This window comes from Rosa rugosa, chromosome 3, assembly GCF_958449725.1.
Source record: "Rosa rugosa chromosome 3, drRosRugo1.1, whole genome shotgun sequence".
Classification (NCBI taxonomy): Eukaryota; Viridiplantae; Streptophyta; class Magnoliopsida; order Rosales; family Rosaceae; genus Rosa; species Rosa rugosa.
In genome coordinates, this window is record NC_084822.1 from 43,209,546 (window position 1) to 43,231,007 (window position 21,462).

A 21,462-nucleotide genomic window follows, 5' to 3' on the forward strand; every position below is an offset into this window, starting at 1 on the left:
TAGACTCCAAAGCATTTTTATGCTTGTACCTATTCTGCAATTTTTTACCAAACACGATCTGTACTCTACGAAGTGAGAACTAATCCGAGAGGAATTCATAAACCCAAGGGTTGGTTTTCAATAAAAAAAAAAGAGTCAAAAAAGAAAGAAATAAATACTCGTACCAGTTTAACAATCACGCTAATACACCAAATGACAATTTTTAGGGGTTAATCTAATGACATATCAGTGATCAGAAGTAAATTTGGAAAATCTATGTCTACACTGCACCAAGAGCCACACAAAAAGAAAAACTCCTTCACATAATAAGCGGAACCATGACTATAACTAGATATAAGCGATCAAGTTCAGCTGCGAGGAGGTCAATCATTTCACACTCTCAATACAAAATTGCAACCGGTTTCATCATCTTTGGGTCTCTTATATATAGTATTTTGTAAGACATACTCCTCAACCTTGCTATTAAAGTCTTCTTCTCCTGCACCACAAACCGAAAAATAAATAACAATTACGACATTTCATAGTATATCCAATGGTATGCATGTTCCCCTCAAACATATTTCAATTCATCATTCATCAAATATCAGCATATATCAGATAAACTAGAGAAAAGGGAGGTATTCAATAAAAACTAATTCCACTGAAGTATCTTGATTATTCTTATTCTTCTTAGTATACCTCAGTGATAAAATTGACAGTTGTAGAATTAACCAAAATGAATTATTCTCACATGTGATATGTCAATTAGAGTAATGCGTTAGAGGGAAAACTATGAAGTAAACATGCCAGATCATACCTCATTCGATTCGACTCTTCCTGGATAGTGGTCAACAAGGTCTTGTAAGGAAATTGCTAGTTCTTTCTCAAGAACGGCCCTGATTTCTTCCTCACTCATAGGACTAGCAGATGCAGGCTCTTCTTTTATGGAAGGTTTTTGATCCTGATTCTTCCACAATATAAATGAATATGATCAGTAGTGAGCATGGTGGTTCCAAGGTTGTCCAAACACAAAGCTGAATAAGAAAGAAAAAAAAAGTTATTAACAGACGTACATTTTCAGTCTTCAACTTCTGGGGAGGTGCACAGCTAAATGCCTCGACATCATCATCATCATATTGTTTTCTCATCCCTTTGGATGGCTTGGAGGGAGATGGGGTAGTCTGAGCCGATCTAGAATGACTGTTCTCTATAATATTAGTCTGGACAAAGCATAAAGAATTGAGCAATTGGGGGAGAAAGGTCCTAGTCCATGCATTATATACCAAAGCTAGTAGCTTATCAACATAGATTCCCCAGGTCACTTTGTAGAATGCAGTTGACCAAAAATAAATCATTTAGGCAATTACAGTTCTTAACTAATGGCAAAAGCAGGAATAAACTAAAATTTGACACCCCTAAGAATAAGAAAATAACCTACATCCTCAGTTTCGTTGTCATCCTGTGTATCTGACTCAGTGAGGTGCCCAAGTAGCCTCTTCAACTCTTTTCCGGATTCACTGAGTCCACCCTCCTCTTCATTATTATCATCTTCCTCATCATCCTTCAAAAACCAACAAATACTCAGAAATAGCAACAAAAGGATAAAATGCTCATAAAAACTAAAAAAATGTCTGAAGAAAATCTCTTCCAAAAGGATATAAGTATGCCAAAATACTAAAATACAATGATCGAAGACACAAAGAAACTTAACACATATATACCAAAGAAACCTCATATTAAACAAACATGTCAAATGAGTAAGTTCTGGTGGAACTGGAACCTCGGTTGCAAAGTCTTCTATTTCCTTGGTATTATTTTCATCATCATCGCTGAAAATCTCCTCAAGCTTCCAGTCATCATCTACAACAAATACGGAAATATATAATGATGTGAACAGTACACTGATTATATTCTCATTACATAACAATTGAAGCATGAACAAGAAAAATGTTTACCCTTCTCACTATCATCATTATCAAAGTCATCATCTCCACTTGTACCTTCATCATCGCCACCTGTTCTCTCGAGTTCAAGTTTGTTTTTCCTTGCTACATCTTCTTCCTCATCACTATTATCTGAGATGTTTCCTTCATCATCACCACCTCTTCTCTTGAGTCCAAGTCTATTTTTTCTTGTTCCCTCTTGTTCCTCATCATCATTATCTGAGATGTTCCCTTCATCATCATCATCATCATTAAAACAAGTTTTTTGTTTGCTATCCTTGCCCCCAAATTTGTTCACTTTTCCAAATGCAACAGCTCCATTAGTTGCAGCTTTCATAAGCCTTCTTTGATATAAATCTTGCATCTTTTTCTTATTGATCATCTTTACTTCTGCTTCCTCCAAAGTAAGTTGCTTATTATACTGTGCAACTTTGTCAAAGTTGAACCTGGGAGAGATTCTGAAAAGAAAGTTTGATCGATAAGTAAATGCACAATTAAACCAGTTACAATCATATTTGGAAACATTAAAACAAGAGTAATGAGCTGTAAATGAAAAGCAATGCTAACAATAGTAAGTCAGGAAACTACATACCAGGAACCAGCGGGAACAACAGAAATCTCCTCTCCTTCTTGCATTAGTAGGTAGTAATTAAGTTGAAAACAATTCTTGAAGATGGCCCTGGTACTCGGACCGTCCAGTCTCATCCTCCAAGACCCACGGCTTATCCTGATCAATGAAAATAAGGTTCTAATAAGAACAAGTAGTAAATGCAAAGAATGGGGTTTGTTCAGTTGCAGCCTACGAGTAGTAAAAGCAAAGAAGAACAAGATTCTAAGTAATTGCCTTGTTTTTACAGAGAGACTTGTTCTTGGAGAAGTTGGGCAGTCCTGTCGAGAATCTACTGATGAAGTAGTTCTTGTCATCATTGTGTGCACGCACAACGTCATACTCCTATTACAACAACAACATGAACCAATCAATGTTTGATTCCAAAATCAGAAATTCAAAACAGAGAGAGGCCAATCAGAAATTGAAAAACGGCGGTGAGCGGTGATCTATTGGCATGGTAAGTTATAATTCCAACATTATAAAGGTCATGGGTTCGATGGATTCGATGCTCACTGAAATATCTAAAGACATATCTAATGGATTCGATGGTCACTGAAATATCTAAAGACATATCTAAAAGTGAGGCGGGCAAACGGGGTTTTTTTTTTTTATAAAAATAAAAATAAAAAAATAAAATAAAAATCAGAAATTGAAAACAGAGAGACAGGGACGTACTCGAATCAAGCAGGTGAGAACAGCACCACAATGAGAGCACTTGGCTTTCTGCTGAGTCATTGATCTGCCACATGACAAGCAGAGAGTCAAGTGCTTGCAGCCGCTTCCATACAAGTCGGAGGATGAACCGCAACCGATACATGAAAGCTTGAGCACCAAATCCATTGTCATTGTCCTCTTCACTCTTTCCATTGTCATTGTCATTGTCATTGTCAGACAAAGAAGAAGAAGAAGAAGAAGAAGAAGGAGAAGAGTCTTCCTACTGTCTCCTCTGTGCTTACAATGGAAAACATATTCTGCGAAAAAGTTAAGCGTCGTCTGTTTGTCAGTTTAAACTCTTAAGTTGTTTTGGCTTTTTCCTTGGCGCAAACTCTTATTCTCGTCTTTTTACAGTTTTACAGTTTTACTATTGAGATGGGTCTAAGTAAAAGCCACTCTTGGCTGTATGGTATTATTCCACACCTCCCATTTCTCCCAATTTTCTTCAGATCACAACTGCAGCAATGGTGCCACCTTCACACAGCCCTAAAGACTTTCCACCGCCATCATCATCACCCTTGCACTGCAGTATCGCCTTTGAAAGATTAAAGAGCTATGAGTTCTATGCAATATGGATTTAGTCGACTGTCTAGAAACTTTCTCTAATGAGTACATTCTCTTCAACCTTGGTTTCATTCTTCACATGCTCTGTCTTACAAGTACATGCACTGTCTTTCTTGTTGGGTTCAACTAACTAACATGGTTTTATTAGTATACAACTATATGCTCTTCTTCCCCAACATTCAGGGACATTTAGCAAAAGATACATCACGAGTGATCTATTACTTTCGATTATCATAGAAATCAAAGACCAAGGAACTCATATAGAATTTGACAAGAGGCGCTATTACCGGTTCTGCATACTGCAAAGCAACTAAGTATCTTAAATATGATAACAGCAAATACTAGTATTATTCTGTCAGTACATATGGACATGATAACATTCACACGTATTCATAGCCTCATAGGTATACACTATACAGTTTTCCCAAGCTGCCCAGACTCAAATTTGCCAGCCTGCACATCAGTTGAGAAATATTTGTGCCCATCATGAAAAAGGAATCCAACAAAAGGCTTGAGAAGACCTTGCAGCAGAGAAATTTAGCACATAAATTTTCAATTCCAACATGAATATATCACCAAAAAAAAAAAAGTGAAGCAGAACAGGAGATTGGCTGGTAATTACCCACAGCTCATGTTCACTCATCAACTTTTTGAGGTGAGCCTCTCTTCTATGCAACACCATGGCTATGAGAAAACAAGATATCTGCAAAATACGCTGCACTAGATCTTGTTTCTTTGCAACCTTGATTCAGAGGAGTCACACGGACTGTAGCTGGCAGCTGCTACTTGAATGCAAGTTCAATCCATGAGCATACAGTGATCTCATCTTCACACAGAGCCCAGTCACTCCACCACAATAGTTTCTTGCTTTGAATACAATAACTATTAGCCATTGAAACCATGGCAATGCGCCTTCACATTTTGTATCTGCAGTTCGAATGACTGAATATTATGCTAGCGACTTGAAACTTGTCATGGCATCCTTCAATTGGCTAGTGGCAGGAACTGTTGGAGGCAAGTCCAAACATGTACAAGATTTATCATCCTTTAAGACCTACTCAATGACAAGGGAGACTGTAGAGTCCTCTGGTGGGAAAGAGATGCACAATAGTCACTGCCACAGTGCACGATCGTCTAGAAAGGAAAAGAATCAAAGAAAATTAAAACCCCATTATCCATTAGTCCAACCGAAATGAAGGAAAACCAATGATCTGGAAACCTTATACAACGTTGGTTTAGTGGACTGTCAAAAAAATCAGCCTAAGTAGGCCTTCAGTACAAGCAGAACCTTCAGTTTCATAGGTATACAACTTTACTCTCTTATTACCATCAAACAGGACCATTTAGCGAAAGACATCAAGGACTTATTATACTGAAGAGTAAGTAGCTAATATGTTTATGCTTAGTAAAGCACCTAGGTATATTAAATGTGGCAACTGTAAATACTAAGTATTCTATAAGTGCATAAGCACCCAGCTGTATGTACCCACATTCATATACTCCAGATTTTACCCATGCTGGCCAGACTCTCAAATTCACTAACCTGCACATCAGCTGGGAAATAATTTATGCTTGTCAAGTAAATAAATTAAACAAAGGCTGAAGAGGGCCTTGCAGCGGAGAATTTGACAACATTAAATAATGATTAACTGCTAAATATCTTTCACGGAAAAAAAAAATTCAGTCTAGTTCAATAGAAAGAAGCTTAATACCTGTTTTACAACAGGAAGTGAAACAGGACATTGAATGGTTACAATGCTTCATGAGGAATCAACAAAAGAGTAATATTGAGGAGAAATTCCACAGAACATTAACCTTTTCAGGTGAGCCTCTCTTCCATGAAGCACCATGTGATGAGAGCCAGACACATCAGTAGTACATTGCACCAGATCTTGTTTCTTTGCAACGTTGATTCAGGGGGGTCAAACACGGACTGCAGCCGCTAGTGAATGCAAGTACTATCCATGATCTCCTCTGCTCTGACAAATCCCCACTATTCAAGTTTTTACTTTGAATACAATATATTGGCCCTTAAGACCATGGCAATGCACCTTCACATTTTGTAACTTCTGTTAAAATGTGTGAGCAAACAGAATCAGAAGTATTTCGGGTTAGGAGGAATGACCGAACATCATGCTAGTGACTTGAAACTTATCATGGCATCCTCAATTGGCTGGTAGCAGGAAATGTGGGTAGCAAGTCCAGACATTTACGTAACCTTTCATCCTTTGACAGCAAGTCTACGACAATGGAGATTGTAGAGTCATCTGGTGACAGATTTCTTTCTGACATCTTATGCAGCAGTTCAACAACCTTTGTCGAGTCATCATTTAGGCAGAAACCCCGCATAAGGGTATTGTAAGTGATGACATTTGGAAGACAACCTTTTCCTTCCATTTCTAAAAGCAAACCATTTGCCTTTTCCAGTTGGCCTTCCATACAGAGGCCATGAATCATTATGGAGTATGTTATAACATTTGGTAGCAAGCCTTTACTTGACATTTTGTGAAATAGGTCCCAAGCAATTTCAAGCTTCCCTGATTTACAGAACCCATCCATAAGACAATTAAAAATTTCAACACTAAATCTAAAATTGGAATTTTCTAAAGAATGAAAAATATCCATTGCTTCTGGTTTGCAATCATGTTTGCAAAGGCCATCCAATAATATTAAATATGTAGCTGAATCCGGTAGCACATTCTGAGTGTGCATCTCATGAAACAGTTTCTGTGCATCCTGAACTTTGCCCATCTGAAAAATACCAGTTAATAAGGCATTATATGTTATTACAGTTGGCTTAACTCCTTTGAAAATCATTTCCTCATAAAGATTGATGGCTTCCTGTATCTTCCTATACTTGCAGTAACCGTTGATTAACACAGAGTAGCTGATTGCACCAGGTTCACACCCCCTAGTTGAGATAGAATGAAATAGCTCTCTTGCTTCATCAAGATTACCCACCAAACATAAGCCATCCATCAAAGTATTGTAAGTAAAAATATTGGGATTCATGCCTCTTCGAATCATCAACTTTAGCAAGTCACGGCTATCTTTCACATTTCCCCTTCTGCAAAGTGCCCCTATTAACACATTGAATGTTACCAAATCAGGCTGGATACCGCTATCTATCATCTCATGTAACAAAGCTTTACCGGCTTCCCATTTTTCATTATAGAACAAACCATGTATTAGAATACTATATACAACCACATCTGGAAAAATCCCTCTATTTTTCATTTCTAGGAAAAGCTCTGTTGCCTTATCTATCATCCCATCTTTACAAAGCCGATCAATAATAATCCCGTAAGTAACTGAATTCGGCTTACAATCAACACCATATCCACCATTCTCATTAGCCATTTCTTCATGTAAACTAAGTGCAACATCTGTCTTGCCTGTTCTGCAGAACCCATTAATCAAAGTACCATACGTAATCACGCTAGGATGACACCGCAACTTCTTCATTTTCTCAAACAAACTGGTTGCCTCATCTATCCTATCCTCCACACACAAACCCTGGATCAAAGATGTAAAAGTCACAGTATTCGGCCTAAACCTAACACCATTCCCACTATTCATTTCTTCATGTAACTTAAGTGCAACATCTGTCTTGCCCATTCGGCACAACCCATTAATCAAAGTACCATAACAAATCACACTAGGCTGACACCTGAACTTGATCATTTTCTCAAACAACCTGTTTGCCTCATCAATCCTATTCTCCATACACAGCCCTTTAACCAAAGAAGTAAAAGTCACAGTAGTTGGTCTATAACCCTTCCTAATCATACTTCCCATGACCACAAAACCATCACAAACCCGGTTCATATTACAAAGGCAGTTAACCAAAATATTAAGTGTAATCAAATTGGGCAATAAACCAGAAGATGTCAACTTATTACAAAATGAGAAAACATGAGAGTAATGCTTACTCTTGACAAGTCCACCTAATAAACGATTGAATGATGACATTGGAGGAGGAGGTTGCATATAAATCATGTGGTCAAAATAGTGAAGTGCTTCATTGAGAGTGATGTCACCTGACTTACAGTTTGCTTGGAGGAACTTGTCAAGTGGGGTTTGGATTAGAACTCTAGGAATTGGGTTTTTTGGTGAAGTTTTGGGATTTGAAGAAGTGGGTATAGCGGTATTACTACTAGCTTGGTTTGTGAAGAAAGATGAAAGCTTGGTTGAGCTGTGGGAATTTGAAGATGTGGGTCTTTCTGGGTTTGTGGATAAAGGTGGTAACTTGCATTTTGAAACAGCAGTTCTTGCAGAGGATGACATGGTACAAGGACCAAACTCAGTTTTTGCCTGTTTATGCCGCTACGACTTTTCCTTTTGGTTTCAGTGGGTTGTTGTGGTCATCGTTTCAATTTCAATAATTTTCTTCTTTTTTTTTTTTAAATCTGATTAAATCATATTACTGTTTTTATTCAACTGTCATTTTTTATTTTTTTTATGTGTAGAATTATCGAATTTTATACCCAACATAATACGTGTTTATGTAAAGTTATATACTTTTACCAAAGTCCAACCATATCCTCACACGTGTAGAAGTGTAGCAGAATTCAAGCTACATATGGAGACAACTTATACATGTGACGTGTTAAGCATATAGATAACTTAAATTACAAAAGTTGTACAAATAATCAATTAGCAATACATGAAGAGACTCTTTTTTTTTTTTTTCAGTTACACATGAAGAAACTCTATTTCATTTCACGTAAACACTAAGTAAATTTATGTGTTTCCAATGTCAGACAACATCCACATTTGTACCACATTAGATCACCTCTTCTTCTTTTTCTTTTTTTCCTATATACCCCTCCGCCTCTGTAGAATAGTTAACTAAATTCATAATAGCTTCTTTTTTTCAGAAGAAATTCAAAATAGCTTAAGAAATGAAACACTAGATATTTTAGAAAAATTATTCTGTCAAACCCGTAGTGGTCGAGAATGCATGACTAGGTTTTATTGTATGCTGGAAATGGGCCAAACGTGTCATTAGCATCACTGTCTATTTGCCTCCCAAAACAACAAACTAAACGATTAACATGCAACTACACAAAGCATTAGCCAAACCCAAAACTTTCTTTTTCTCATTTCCAATTTTCACAATCCAAATCGAAAAGTAAAGATTCATTCATTCTTCTTCTTCTCATTTCAATCTCTTGGAATTCTAAGACATGCAGACAGGTAAGCCTCTTGATATATATTGGCCTTTTCCATGGCTATATGTTTCCACCCTTATGCAAAAAGCTCTGTAATTTGTCATTCCTCACCTCTCAATTTTCTTCAGAAGAAAACAACGGCAAAACCACCTTCGCACATATCCTATCAGCCGCTGCCATCGGCATCATCATTGCCGCGGCGGTGCATTATCGTCAACGAAAGACAAAGTATGAGAAGATCATCCCACGCTTAAGGGTCTCGGACTCCAGCCGCGTTCATAAGATTGAAAGGTTCCCTCATTATGTAGGTAAATTACATGATCCATTTTGTTTTCATATAACCATTGTGATCTATATCAAATCGTCATATGGATTTTATATCGTTTGCATGTCTACATTGTTGGTGCAGCTAGGCAGCTGGGATTTAAAGATAGAAGAGAATGTCCACACCTCTGCAAATTGGCCACCGAATACATGAGAAAATGCGACGGGTTTGAGGATGATATCTACAGTTTCTTTTCTAGTGAACCGGATGCTGATTCGCTGTTTGTGAAGCTTCTGGAGGAGTTTGAGAGATGCATCCTCAGTTATTTCGCATTTCATTGGAACGAAGCTGATCTGATGATTAGTCAGGTTTAAGATCACAGAGTCTAAATTGATTGATAATACGAAAGAAAGTCGAAAATACTTGTGATGCACCTGCTTTGCAAAATCATATATGTACAATGCAGAATCCTAAGGTCTTGTTGAATTTCAGGTCTTGAGTTGTGATACTGAGCCGAGGAAGAAGCTCAAGAACATTGTCATGGCAGCGACCAGGTGTGTGCATGTGATACATGGAAATTGTCATGGGAAAATTGAAGTTGTAAGGATTGAAAACAATCAAATAACCTGACTTTGTGATATAGGGAACAGAGATTTGAAAGGGTGACCAAAAATTTGAAGGTGGCTAGAGTTTTCACAACGTTACTGGAGGAGATGAAAGCAATGGGACTGGCCACAGCGGATGACTCGACATGTACAGAGGTGATGGCTCCGGTGGCTCATGCTGATAGAAGTCCAGTCCTCCTCTTCATGGGAGGTGGAATGGGAGCAGGGAAGAGCACTGTGCTAAAGGACATTCTCAAAGAGTATGAATTTATTGAGCAAAGGATAAAATTTTAAGCTTGTTTTGCTAATGGAACTTTGAAGTGAGATGCCTGAGAAAGCATAATTTGCTTCAATTCATGCATCATCTAGTAACAATATATAATATGTAGAATGTTAACAGAAGCAAGTGTCTAACATAATCTTTCTGGATGAAATGTGTCCGCAGGCCATTCTGGGCTGGAGCAGCAGGGAATGCAGTAGTGATTGAAGCAGATGCCTTCAAAGAATCGGATGTCATATACAGAGCTCTCAGCTCCAGAGGGCATCACGACATGCTTCAAACAGCTGAACTGGTACATATCAACTCTCTCAGATTATCTTCAATGAAGCACAACCCAATTCTCAATCTTCTCCTTTCAGCATCCATCTCCTGTTTCCTTTGCATCGTTCATTGAAATAGTTGATGACTCATAAGTAACAAGGCCAAATATAATACAGGTACACCAATCATCTACAGACGCAGCATCATCCCTCCTGGTCACAGCACTTAACGAAGGGCGAGATGTGATCATGGATGGCACACTCTCTTGGGTACCATTTGTTGTTCAGACTGTAACAATGGCCAGAAATGTCCACCGCCGCCGTTATCGCATGGGAGCTGGTTACAGGGTGAATGATGATGGAACTATCACTGAAAACTATTGGGAACGAATTGAAGATGAAGAACCAGAACAAGTAGAAGGGGGCAGAAAGAGAAAACCATACAGGATAGAGCTTGTTGGAGTTGTGTGTGATGCTTATCTGGCTGTTATAAGAGGAATAAGGTAGAGTCCTGGTCAACTATATCATTTATTTCTTACATTTGTTTGCACCTTCAAACTTTTACCAAGCAAATGCAAAGCATGTCCTCTTTGAGATACTGATGCATAAAAGTTGGCCTCCTCAACCATGACAGGCGAGCTATCATGTGTAGAAGAGCTGTTCGAGTAAACGCACAATTGAAATCCCACAAGAGATTTTCAGAGGCATTTAAAACATATTGCCAACTAGTTGACAATGCTAGACTGTATAGCACTAATACGTTGGAAGGACCACCTAAGGTACACCTGCTATCCCTTCTCTTAGTCTATCTTCCTTTCCGGTAACAATAACCTTCAAAACATGCTCAACTCAAGACTTCAAGACATGGAATTCAATGTTTAAACAATAGCATATGTACCTGCACAATTTTACTTAAAGAAACTCATAGAAGTTGGGAGTTTCTTGGTTCAGGCTCAGAAATTATCATAGTAATAAACTTACAATTTGATACCATGCTTGGATTGCTGTAAATGGGTCTTGCAACCTGAACCCCACAAGACCTGTTAAGAGCTTGCTCCCACCATCTGAGATGAAAAGAACCATGCTTTAGCCATTTAGAGTCCTAACATAACTGTACACACACACACACACGGTATGTATATGTATAAATAACTTGGTCAATATAGATGAAAGACATAGCCTGACATAGCCTTCCAGGACCAGACTAACAACATAAAATTCTGTTTGCAAGCACATAGAACGGAACGACAAAGACAAGATATTGAAATCTTACATTATATATCTGATACTAAGATAGTAATTTTGTGAAGTTGATAGGATGGAAAGACAAAGACAAGACCTTGCTGGTTGATCCAGATGAAATTGATTGCTTAAAAAGGGTGGCAAGTTTGAATGACAGAGCGACTTCCATATACGAACTCTACAAAAACCCTAATCCAGCTTGTCAAAAGGGATCAGTTTGGAAGGACATTGTCCTGTCACCTTCAAGGTTAAACATTCAACAGGAGCTGAAGTACTCTATCCAGAAAGTAGAAAGATTGAAACAATAAGGCAACAGTGCTTGCCATGGCTCAGAAGATGGAGACAGAACGAAGCATCAAAAGCTTTCAGTGGATCCAACAAGTATTTTGTCAATGTTGTACCAAAGATGTGGAGCTTACATATAGACAAAGTTAGGGAAGATTTTTCAAAGTTAAAAATTCAGACTTATCTTGGTTGAAGATCATAGGAATATATATGAAACCAATTTTATCTGAATTCCCTTTTTACTTTTTGTATGACATTCATTAGCACTTAAACCTGTTGATGTAGAAAAGATGCTTTCTATATTTTTCCTTTCTTTCACCTTCTAAACAAAATTATACATGGTGACAATGGAAGCAAACACCAAAAGGATAAAATGGAAATCATAAATGTCAAAAGCATATATAAGTTCAGGCTTATATAATAGATGAATGGATACGCTCATACGCATAATCCAATATTTCCCTTTTAGTAGCAAAAATTGTTGAAGAAACATAATCAACAAAATCTGAAGAAAGATAAAGGAAAGCCATCTCATAAGGAGCTAACATCTGTGGGTTCTTTGTGCGGGCTCTTTTAGATGATTGCACTCATCAAGTAAAATATTTGTGATGATGAGAGGATGGATTTATCCAGCAGGAGAAAATATAAGCCTAAAAGAAGGGAATCTGAATGTTGGATTAATTGCAACTTGTGATCTTAGAAGACCTAAGTTTCTCAAACAAGAAACATAGTAGAACATAGCCTTCAATTGATTGCTTACCAGCTTTCCAGCAGCTTTTGTGTCATCTCATTATTCATTTTGGCATTCCTGGAGAAGAGTTTCAAGGTTGTTTCGATAATTTGCTGATGACCAGCATTATGCAATTATCTACATCTGTGTATTATCTACATCTGGGTAAGGAATATCGTCCCTTGCCGGTTACAGTTGTAACCCACATTCCTCAATATATAATTTTTTTTAACCTACTGCCATACACATCAAGCATCAAATTTTATATCGACAGCATATGGATGAAATAAATGAAGATCTGCTGGATATGAACCCCTACATTCAATGTACCTAGATTTCAGGGAGAATGCGTATAAGGAAAATGATAAGAGGGAGAGATAAAGGAAGTTCAAAACTACACATTGTTAAGCTGGTTAAAGACATGCCTGGATTTGTTTCTGTACTTGCAAGAATAATAAAAAATGTTCCTGATTATCAAGCATCTTTCTCTAACCTTTAAAGAGCGATGAATCCTTATACCTACCACTGAGTCCTTGTTTACTTGGTCATTGCATTACTAAGTTTAAGCCCCAGATATTCATCGATGCTGTTGTTTAGTAAACTCCAACTAATTCTTATAGTTATCCTTCAACTCAAACCTCAACGAAACAGGCACATCAACTTGTCCTGTACATGTGCATGAGCAGCTGAGCGCATCCAACAATAGCAGAACTGCAGAACCAAATGCAAACCATTGATGAAACCCCATAGATGTAGTATACATGCGTCTATTCTCCAACTTCTCTAAATCTTCTTTCCACCAATCCATAGAGGGCTATCATCTTGATAAACCTGGATTTAACTATTTTGACCTTCCATGCTGACCTCTAATGAACTAGGCCAAATTATCTCCTCAATCTGCCGCCAATCAAACACGTCTAAATCTTATCAAGAGTTTCCTAGAAGCTTAATCTTGAAAACAAGTGCGGTAGAATATATAGCCAAGGTCCTGTTAGCAATAACTAGTTCCTAATAGGTTAATTTCTAACCTATCTCTCAATCGAGAAAGATGAGCAAACTTAGAAAGGGAAGTATTTAATCTTGCCCATTGCAAACGTAAATATAAAAATATAACCAGAATGCAGAAAATGGAAGGTTAAGCTAAAAAGGAAAGATGAAACTGAAAAGCAACTGGATATTACCGAGGAAAAAACTTCAGCAACATATCATTATCGAGACACACAGTTTTGGGAAATAAATGGAAAAACATTGAAAAGAATACAAAACCTATGACAGAAATGCAAACAGCCTAGGAGACAAACGAACATATAAGTTCACAGACTCGTATGTACTTTCAAATCAATCCATAGGCTCAACTTGTTTAATTTATGGTTTCAATAGATACCTCCTCTATCTAGTAGGATTGAGTAAGGTAATTCTCAGTTCAATACTTGCTGACTGCTGTCAATACATTTCCTGCAGTATAAACATGCATTACACGATAAACATGTTTCATGTTCTCCATATTAAATGTCCAAAATTCTTCCAATGTCAAAATCTTGCCGCTATAGAATCACCAACAATGAAGTTACATATTCTGCTAAATTTAAGTTAATACCATAACTTGACATGAATATTTTACTTCCAAAAACAAGATTTCACAATATAAGTCGATGAATGCGTAACTGCAATATAAACAGCAGATCACAGTGTCATCTTTTCTACTCGTCTTCAAATATTCCTTATCCTGTATCAAGAAAATAAGATTGAACATCGACTTACTGAGCATATGCAAGTGAAAAATCGACTTCCAGTCACCCTATCCATTAGTCCATTACTCTTGAAAAATTTTACCAAATCACAGATGACTAGCATCGACTCCCAAGAGACAATATAAAGATGCAAGAACTAATAGAGTATTAGAGTGAATGGGAAATGTTACAATCTCAGACCCTACTACTTCCTTCTCTCAGCTAAAGTACACCTTTTCCTCAATAACATTCTACCACTACTGAACATGGCACAAAAGAAAGACTTCAACTGCAACTACTACACCTTTCTTTTGCCATAATGCTTTACACAAGGCCTCAAGCTCATTCCTTCAATAATTCATTTCCAACACACCCATAATTATTTGTTGCTGTAAAACAACATAATGGCAGTGAGCAGGGGTTGTCCTAAACTAGAGGCCATGCTGTAGGCGCATTTTACATGACTTCTGGAAAGAGAGAGTGCTTATGAGTTATGGCTCAGTTACCTGGTTTCATTGACCCCCAAGTGTCCTCATCATGAGTCTCATCTCAACAACTCTATGGTCTTGATGGTTCACTGGTATTATTGTACAGTATGATATCACTTAACAGATTACTAGATGTTGGGGTTTCAAAATCTATATTACAGTACTTACTCTGTGTCAAAAATATAGTGATAACTGAATCTGACTGGTACTTATTAAATGTCATTCATCTCTACTCTCTACCATAGAATCAGCCACATATCAAAGGATTCTCTTGCTGAACTTATCAATACCAGCTCCATAAAATCATTCATATGTGAAGGGATCTACAAGTTTATTTGGTCATATTTGTCTCCTTCTCAGACAACATTAAAAATCGAATAGATACTCCTAGTTTAAAATAAACTATTAAGTATATGAAGAGGGATCTACAACTTATCAAGCAACCTTTCCGAAATACACAAGATTATCGATGAGTGTAGCCATGCCTCATTAACATCAATCAGTATATCATATTACCAAGATATATAATATCCACTTCCAACTATTTCTAACATAGAAGCTTTCAAAACTTTGCAAAGTTGCAAACAAAAGATACAATACTTGCATAAGAAGGTTATTAACTGAATAACGAACAAATGTAGTTCAAACTAAACCATACCAATGAACCAAGTATTGTTGCAGAAATCAACTCGTCAAGGTTTGGGACAAATATTACATGAGAAATAAGATTTAGAATAGAAAACAAGCATATCAACCTAGAGAGAGAGAGAGAGAGAGAGAGAGAGAGCTGAAAGCAAGTTCAAAAGGAAACATAGTTAAAATGATTAAAGACATGCCTGGATGTGTTCCTGTACTTGCAAGAACCAAAGATGTTCCTGACTAACAAGCATCTTGATGTAACCATTTAAGATTTGCTGGATCCCAATAGTCACTACCAAGGATTCCTTGGTCATCAGCAATTTCTTGACTTAGTCATTGCATTACTAAAATCAAGCCCCACATATTGTTTAATTCCGTTGCTTTGTAAACTCGAAGTACTTACTTACACTCATTTTTGAATTCTAACTTCTACAAATCAAGCAACATTAGGACTTGTCCTACACACGTCTTCTCCAATAATAGCAGAACCAAATACCAACCTTGATAAAATCCTATAGATGCAATATACATGTTTCTCCAACTTCTCTATATCTTCTTTCCACTCAAAAAGTCGTCCAAATCTCTAAAGGGTTCGTCCACTTGATAAATCTTGATTTAACTATTTTGGCCTTCCATGCTGACCCAAAATGAACTAGGTCAAATCATCTGGCCATTCTCAATCTGCCGCCAAACAAACACCCCAAATCTTATCAAGAGTTTGCTATATAAGTTTAAACTTGAAAACAAGTGCAGTAGAATAAATAGCTGAAGTCCTGGTAGCAACACCTGGTTCCTAGATAGGCAAATTGGATAACCTATTTCTCAATTGTAAAAGATGAGTAGATTTAAATACTTAGAAAGGGATGTAAGTAACTTTGCATGGCATCGGAACCATAAATAAGCAGAATGCTGAAAAAGTAAGATTAAGCAGAAAAAGGAAAGATTTAACCGAAAAGTAACTGGGATATTAATGAGGAAATCTGAAACGTATAGATAACGAGATGGAATGTTTTGGGAAAGAAATTGCAAGCAAAAGCAAAATATTAAGATAATAAAAAAAAAACCTACAAGAGATATGCAAACTGACTAGGAGACAGACTCACCTGTAGGTTCTAATACAAACATAGGCTCAACTTCTTTAATTTATTGTTTCAATAAATACCACCTCTATCTAGCAGGACATAGTAAGGTAACGGTCAGTTCAGTCCTTGCTGACTGCTGATGATAATACTCTGCCAGCAGTATATAAATGCGTCTCATATTAAACATGTTTCCTGTTCTCCATATAATCTGTCCAATATCCTTCCCATTTCAACTTCATGCAGCTTATAGAATCATCAGCAATGAAGCTACATATTCCGCTAAGTTACTACCATATTTTGACAGGAACATATTACTCCCAAAAACAAGAGTTCACAATATCAGAGCCAATGGATGTGAGAATGCAAATTGAAGACCTCTCAATGCTATCCTTTCCAATGTCATCTTTCATACAATCCTCATCCTATATGCAAGAAAACAAGAGAACATCAACTGAGCACTTGCAAGTCAAAGGAGGCCAAATTTTTCAGGGCCACCCGCCAACCCAGATGATTAATATCGACTCCCAAGTAGACAACATATAAAGATGCAACAGCTTATAGAGATAAATGGGAAATGTCCATATCTTGATCTATCTCAAACACTACTACTCCCATGTTGCAGATAAAGTAAACCTACTCCCCAGAAACATCCTACCACTAATGACATGGTCACAAAATATATAGACTTAAAAACTGCAACTGCTACAGTTAGTTCGCCATTGAGCAGGGGGTGTGCTAAAGTAGAGGGCATGCTGCAGGCTGCATACAACATGACTTCTGGAAAGAGACGGTGTTATGAGGTATGACTCAGTAACCTGGTTTCTTTCATCCCCAAACGACCTCACCATGAATCTCATCTCAACAACTCACGTGTGGTTTCCAAGGTTTAGTGGTTTTATTGTATAATATGATCTCACCCTGACAGGTAATGAGATGTTGCCCTTTCAAAAACCAATGCATATTTGACAATTCTATGTTAATGATATAATGCTTACAGCTTACTAACCGTAACTCCTCCTTATTAATGCCATTCATCTCTACTCACCACCATAAAATCAACCATATATCAAAGGATTTCTCTTGCACAGTTCATCAATACCATATCCATAAAATTATTCATATATGAAGAGATTTACATGTTTAGTTTGGTCATATTTGTTTCCTTCTAAAGTACATTACCATGTAAACGTGTAGAAGAACCTCTGGTGTTTTAAGCTCATACCATATAAAGAAGATCATCTATAAAAGACTCCATCAATGAAGAAATATCAAATAAATACTTAGTATTTCAAATCAACATAACGTATAAGAGATTAAGAGGGATGCAAACAACCTTCCGAAACAGAAAAATTTTTGGATAATAGTCATGCTTCACTAACATCACACCGAGTCTATTAACTTGCCAAGATATGTAATCTCAGCTTCAAACCATGTCTAAAATAGTAGCTTTCAAAAACAATGCAAAGTGACAAACAAAGTAAGTAGAACAGAAAGTTGTCAATCAAATAACAAACAATGTAGTTTTAACCAAGCACTGCACAATAAACTAAGAGTTGTTGCAGAACACAGAGACTTGGAATAGTAAACAACAAGCATATCACGCCAGCATCACACTGATAATTCATAATTATATTCAAATTTAAGTCTTCATAATTCAGAAATTAATATAAAATTTGAAATAAAGTCTAGGCAGAGAAGTTTACCAAGCTTGGAATCGAAGCAGGCAGAGTGAGAGATTTGACAGGGTTCACTTCAAGCTTCAATCACGTACACCACAGTTGACGTCTGTGAAACGCAGAGGCTTTCTTCCTTTCGGGATTTGATTCAGAAATTGGGCCCCTAACCCCCTTCATCCCCACACAGTGGGAGTTGCAGAATTGAAAGAGTGATAAAATGGAGACCATATAAGATAAACTCATCTGCTTTCATTCAACTCTGAAATTTTACATCGCAAACTGTGTTTCCCAGAAACCCTAGAGAGACTAAGGACATAGATTTTCAAGACGAAAAAAAAGGAACTCTGAAATTAAAAGTAAAAAAAGAACCTCCGATTATATATTTCTTCTTCAGCTGCAAAGAGACCTAAAATATACCCATAAAGAAGAAGAGATTTACAAGACTACCCCTAAACCAACACTAGCCTCTCTTCCTCTCTATCCCTCTCACTTCCTTCCCTTCCTAGCTGGTGCTTTCTTCGCCGGCGACTTGACGCTTCTCGGCTTCACAGTACGGGTCGGTGCCTTCTTCGGTGTCGCTGCCTTCTTCGGCGCTGGCTTGGCCGCCCTGGCCGCCGGAGCCTTCCTCCCAGGCGATGACCTGGTCAACGTCCTCGCAGCCTTGGCTGGCTTCTCCTTAAGCTTGGGCTTGGGAGCTGCTGCCTTAGGCTTGGCAGCCGGGGCAGCCTTGGTCTTGGCCGGAGCAGCCTTTGCCTTAGCCGGAGCAGCCTTGGCCTTAGCCGGAGCAGCCGCCTTGGTCTTGGCCGGAGCAGGCTTTGCCTTTGCCGCAGGCTTGGCTTTTGGCTTCGGCTTTGGCTTAGCAGCAGCGGCCTTAGCCTTGGCCGGAGACTTGCTCGCCGCCTTGACCGACTTAGTCTTTCCCTTTGGCTTCGCAGGAGCCTTGGCCTTGGGCTTGGCCGCGGCGGCAGGCTTCTTCTTGGCCGGAGCAGCAGCGGGCTTAGGTGGAGCTGCGGCGGACCGAGCCGACGGAATCTTATAGGAGCTTTTGACCTTGGCGAGCTTATCGGAGCTGACGAGCTTCTTCAAATGGTAGAGCAGAAGCTTCTTGAAGTTTGGAGGGAGCTGCTTGTGCTTCTCCTCGATGAACTTAGTGATCGCATACTGGCTCGAACCAGTCCTCTCCTTAAGAGTCACAATCGCATCCTTGATCATCTGCGGGAAAAAAAAAAAAAAAAAATCAAAACGAAAATCGTTAGAATTATAAAAATCAGATCCGAAACCCTAGTTTTCACAACCCTAATCAGAGAAGAAATGCATTTCAGTTTCGAATTTCGAAAATTCCACATGCAATAAATACCTCTTCATAAGGAGGATGAGTGGGAGCAGTCCTGGCCTTCTTGGGCGCAGCGGGCTTCTTGGCCTTGGGCTCCTTGGCCTTGGTGGCCTTGCCGGACTTGGCCTCCGGCTTGTCGTCGGCCGGCGGGGGGTCGACGGTCTCGGTTGCGGGCTCGACGGTCTCGGTGGTGGCGACGATCTGTTCGTCCTCGGCCATTGGGATCCCCGAATTAGGGTTAGGGTTTTGACGAAAGGAGAAAGGGGGAGACTGGAATTTTGGAAAAGCTAAAAGGAGGAGAGATCTGGATCTACACAGCAAATGTGGTAGTATTGCTGGTTTAATTTTCGTTGTGAGAAGATGACGGAAATTGAGCGGTTTAAATAGTAAAGAGCTTCAAGGAAGATATCCCAGACGCGAGCGCTGATTGGTGGAGAGGACTAGCACGCGGATCGCTGCCTTTCGTAAGTTTGAATGTGAGCCTTTGGATGGGGGGGTATGGACGGCTGAGAGCGACTGGGAGGGGAGGCATAGATGGATGGGTTTGGGGAAATTAAAGACCTATTCTTGGTTTGGGTGTGCTTTTCTCCTCGATTGATTTGATTATAACTGGAGATATACTTGATGGATTTGAGTGAGACTTTTTTCATCTGGTAGATTTTTATCTGAGCTTTCTAATGAGTGGTTTTTTGTGGTTTTTGGGTTATGGGTTTTGGAGGAATTTGGTTTTGAAGCCACAATGGTCAGGATTAGGGTTTTTAGTGATGTTATTGTGCTTCCGATGGATTTCAGGGGAATGCTCGGAACCAACTCCGGTTTTTTCCGCCATATCTGCTAGGCACGTAGTTGAGGAACGTATCGGTTCAAGAATTATGAAAATCGGACCGGATTTGAGTACTGAAATGTGGAGTGCAACGCCAATGAAGTTGAACATCTCATCCCCCTTTGTGCAAGGTGTGACACATTACATGTGGTGTGTATCCTATTTGCAAACAATGAAATCACCCAGCACCTTGACACTAAATCTAGACATATTATGACATCAAAAGTGATCAATGAACTTGAATTCAAGTGAGTTCTAGATCTATGGTCACCGGGTTGTTTTACAATCAAGTAAAGATGCTCATCCAGAGCATGTAGAACATTGACACATATGTTGCCACTTGCAACCTGGGTAATTTGACATCTTAGCTATCTCACCCATCTCTGTATGCCTCAAAATTGTATATAGCTCCATGCCGATGAATGATTTCACTGGAATATTGCATAGTAAACCAAGTAATTATCAGTCTGCTTACATCATTCACTACTTTAATTACTAACTGCACCGCTATGCATCACACCATATAAGGACTTCACATACCCAGATGTTCTTTGCAGCTCTTCAAGCAGCTTAGATACTAATCATTTCATTCACCTATTGTTGCCCCAAAACATGTCATACTGGAACTCATATGCTACTTTAAAGCAATAGTAAAATTTCCAGATTGGTTTTACCCAAGTAAAAGACTTGGACTTTTTACAAGAACAATGATAGAATTGTCTTCATTTGGGGATAGATCTCTCATTCTGATGAGTCTACAATATCCATTCCCATGGATATTAGCTTTTGTGTATAGATGTTTAGGTTCTACATCTCGTTCGGTCATGGATTCATGGTTCAAGATGCACAAAACTAAGGCAACAATCTGCATCAAATAGGATCTGAAAATCGTTTTACTGTTGGTGTTACAGCTTGTTCACTTGTGTGGTATCATTGTCATCAACTAATTAGGCTTTCATTTTGATGGGAAAACGAAAATGCTGAGGCAACAATCTAAAGCCTGGAGCGTTGTAAGATATCGGATCCAAACTGATCAAATT

At 38.4% G+C, this 21,462-nt stretch overlaps 3 protein-coding genes and 1 pseudogene across 10 annotated transcripts; 1 reads left to right on the forward strand and 3 right to left on the reverse strand.

Moving 5' to 3' along the window:
• Positions 1-353: 353 nt before the first annotated feature.
• LOC133736241 (transcription initiation factor IIF subunit alpha-like) lies at positions 354-3,378 on the reverse strand (annotated as a pseudogene).
• A 758-nt stretch (positions 3,379-4,136) lies between these two features.
• Positions 4,137-8,173, reverse strand: LOC133736239 (pentatricopeptide repeat-containing protein At3g22470, mitochondrial-like). Of its 5 annotated transcripts, XM_062163681.1 has the most exons (4): positions 5,523-8,173; positions 5,301-5,353; positions 4,433-4,944; positions 4,137-4,331 (listed from the first exon to the last, which is right to left on the reverse strand). In XM_062163681.1, the coding sequence occupies exon 1, from the start codon at positions 8,095-8,097 to the stop codon at positions 5,965-5,967; it is 2,133 nt and encodes a 710-aa protein (XP_062019665.1). In that variant the 5' UTR covers positions 8,098-8,173; the 3' UTR covers positions 4,137-4,331; positions 4,433-4,944; positions 5,301-5,353; positions 5,523-5,964. The 5 variants fall into 5 exon arrangements, with proteins under 5 accessions (XP_062019665.1, XP_062019664.1, XP_062019663.1 ...); XM_062163680.1 differs by lacking the exon at positions 5,301-5,353 and having other exon boundaries at positions 5,626-8,173; XM_062163679.1 differs by lacking the exon at positions 5,301-5,353.
• A 663-nt stretch (positions 8,174-8,836) lies between these two features.
• Positions 8,837-12,199, forward strand: LOC133735823 (calmodulin calcium-dependent NAD kinase-like). Of its 4 annotated transcripts, none has more exons than XM_062163246.1 (9): positions 8,837-9,009; positions 9,113-9,292; positions 9,394-9,617; positions 9,742-9,803; positions 9,893-10,114; positions 10,300-10,426; positions 10,572-10,897; positions 11,029-11,173; positions 11,712-11,916. In XM_062163246.1, the coding sequence occupies exons 1-9, from the start codon at positions 9,000-9,002 to the stop codon at positions 11,766-11,768; spliced, it is 1,353 nt and encodes a 450-aa protein (XP_062019230.1). In that variant the 5' UTR covers positions 8,837-8,999; the 3' UTR covers positions 11,769-11,916. The 4 variants fall into 4 exon arrangements, with proteins under 4 accessions (XP_062019230.1, XP_062019229.1, XP_062019228.1 ...); XM_062163245.1 differs by having other exon boundaries at positions 8,838-9,009; positions 9,116-9,292; positions 11,705-12,199; XM_062163244.1 differs by having other exon boundaries at positions 8,839-9,009; positions 11,705-12,199.
• A 6,296-nt stretch (positions 12,200-18,495) lies between these two features.
• LOC133735825 (histone H1.2-like) lies at positions 18,496-19,960 on the reverse strand. Its single transcript, XM_062163248.1, has 2 exons — positions 19,624-19,960; positions 18,496-19,478 (listed from the first exon to the last, which is right to left on the reverse strand). The coding sequence occupies exons 1-2, from the start codon at positions 19,816-19,818 to the stop codon at positions 18,753-18,755; spliced, it is 921 nt and encodes a 306-aa protein (XP_062019232.1). The 5' UTR covers positions 19,819-19,960; the 3' UTR covers positions 18,496-18,752.
• Positions 19,961-21,462: the final 1,502 nt, after the last annotated feature.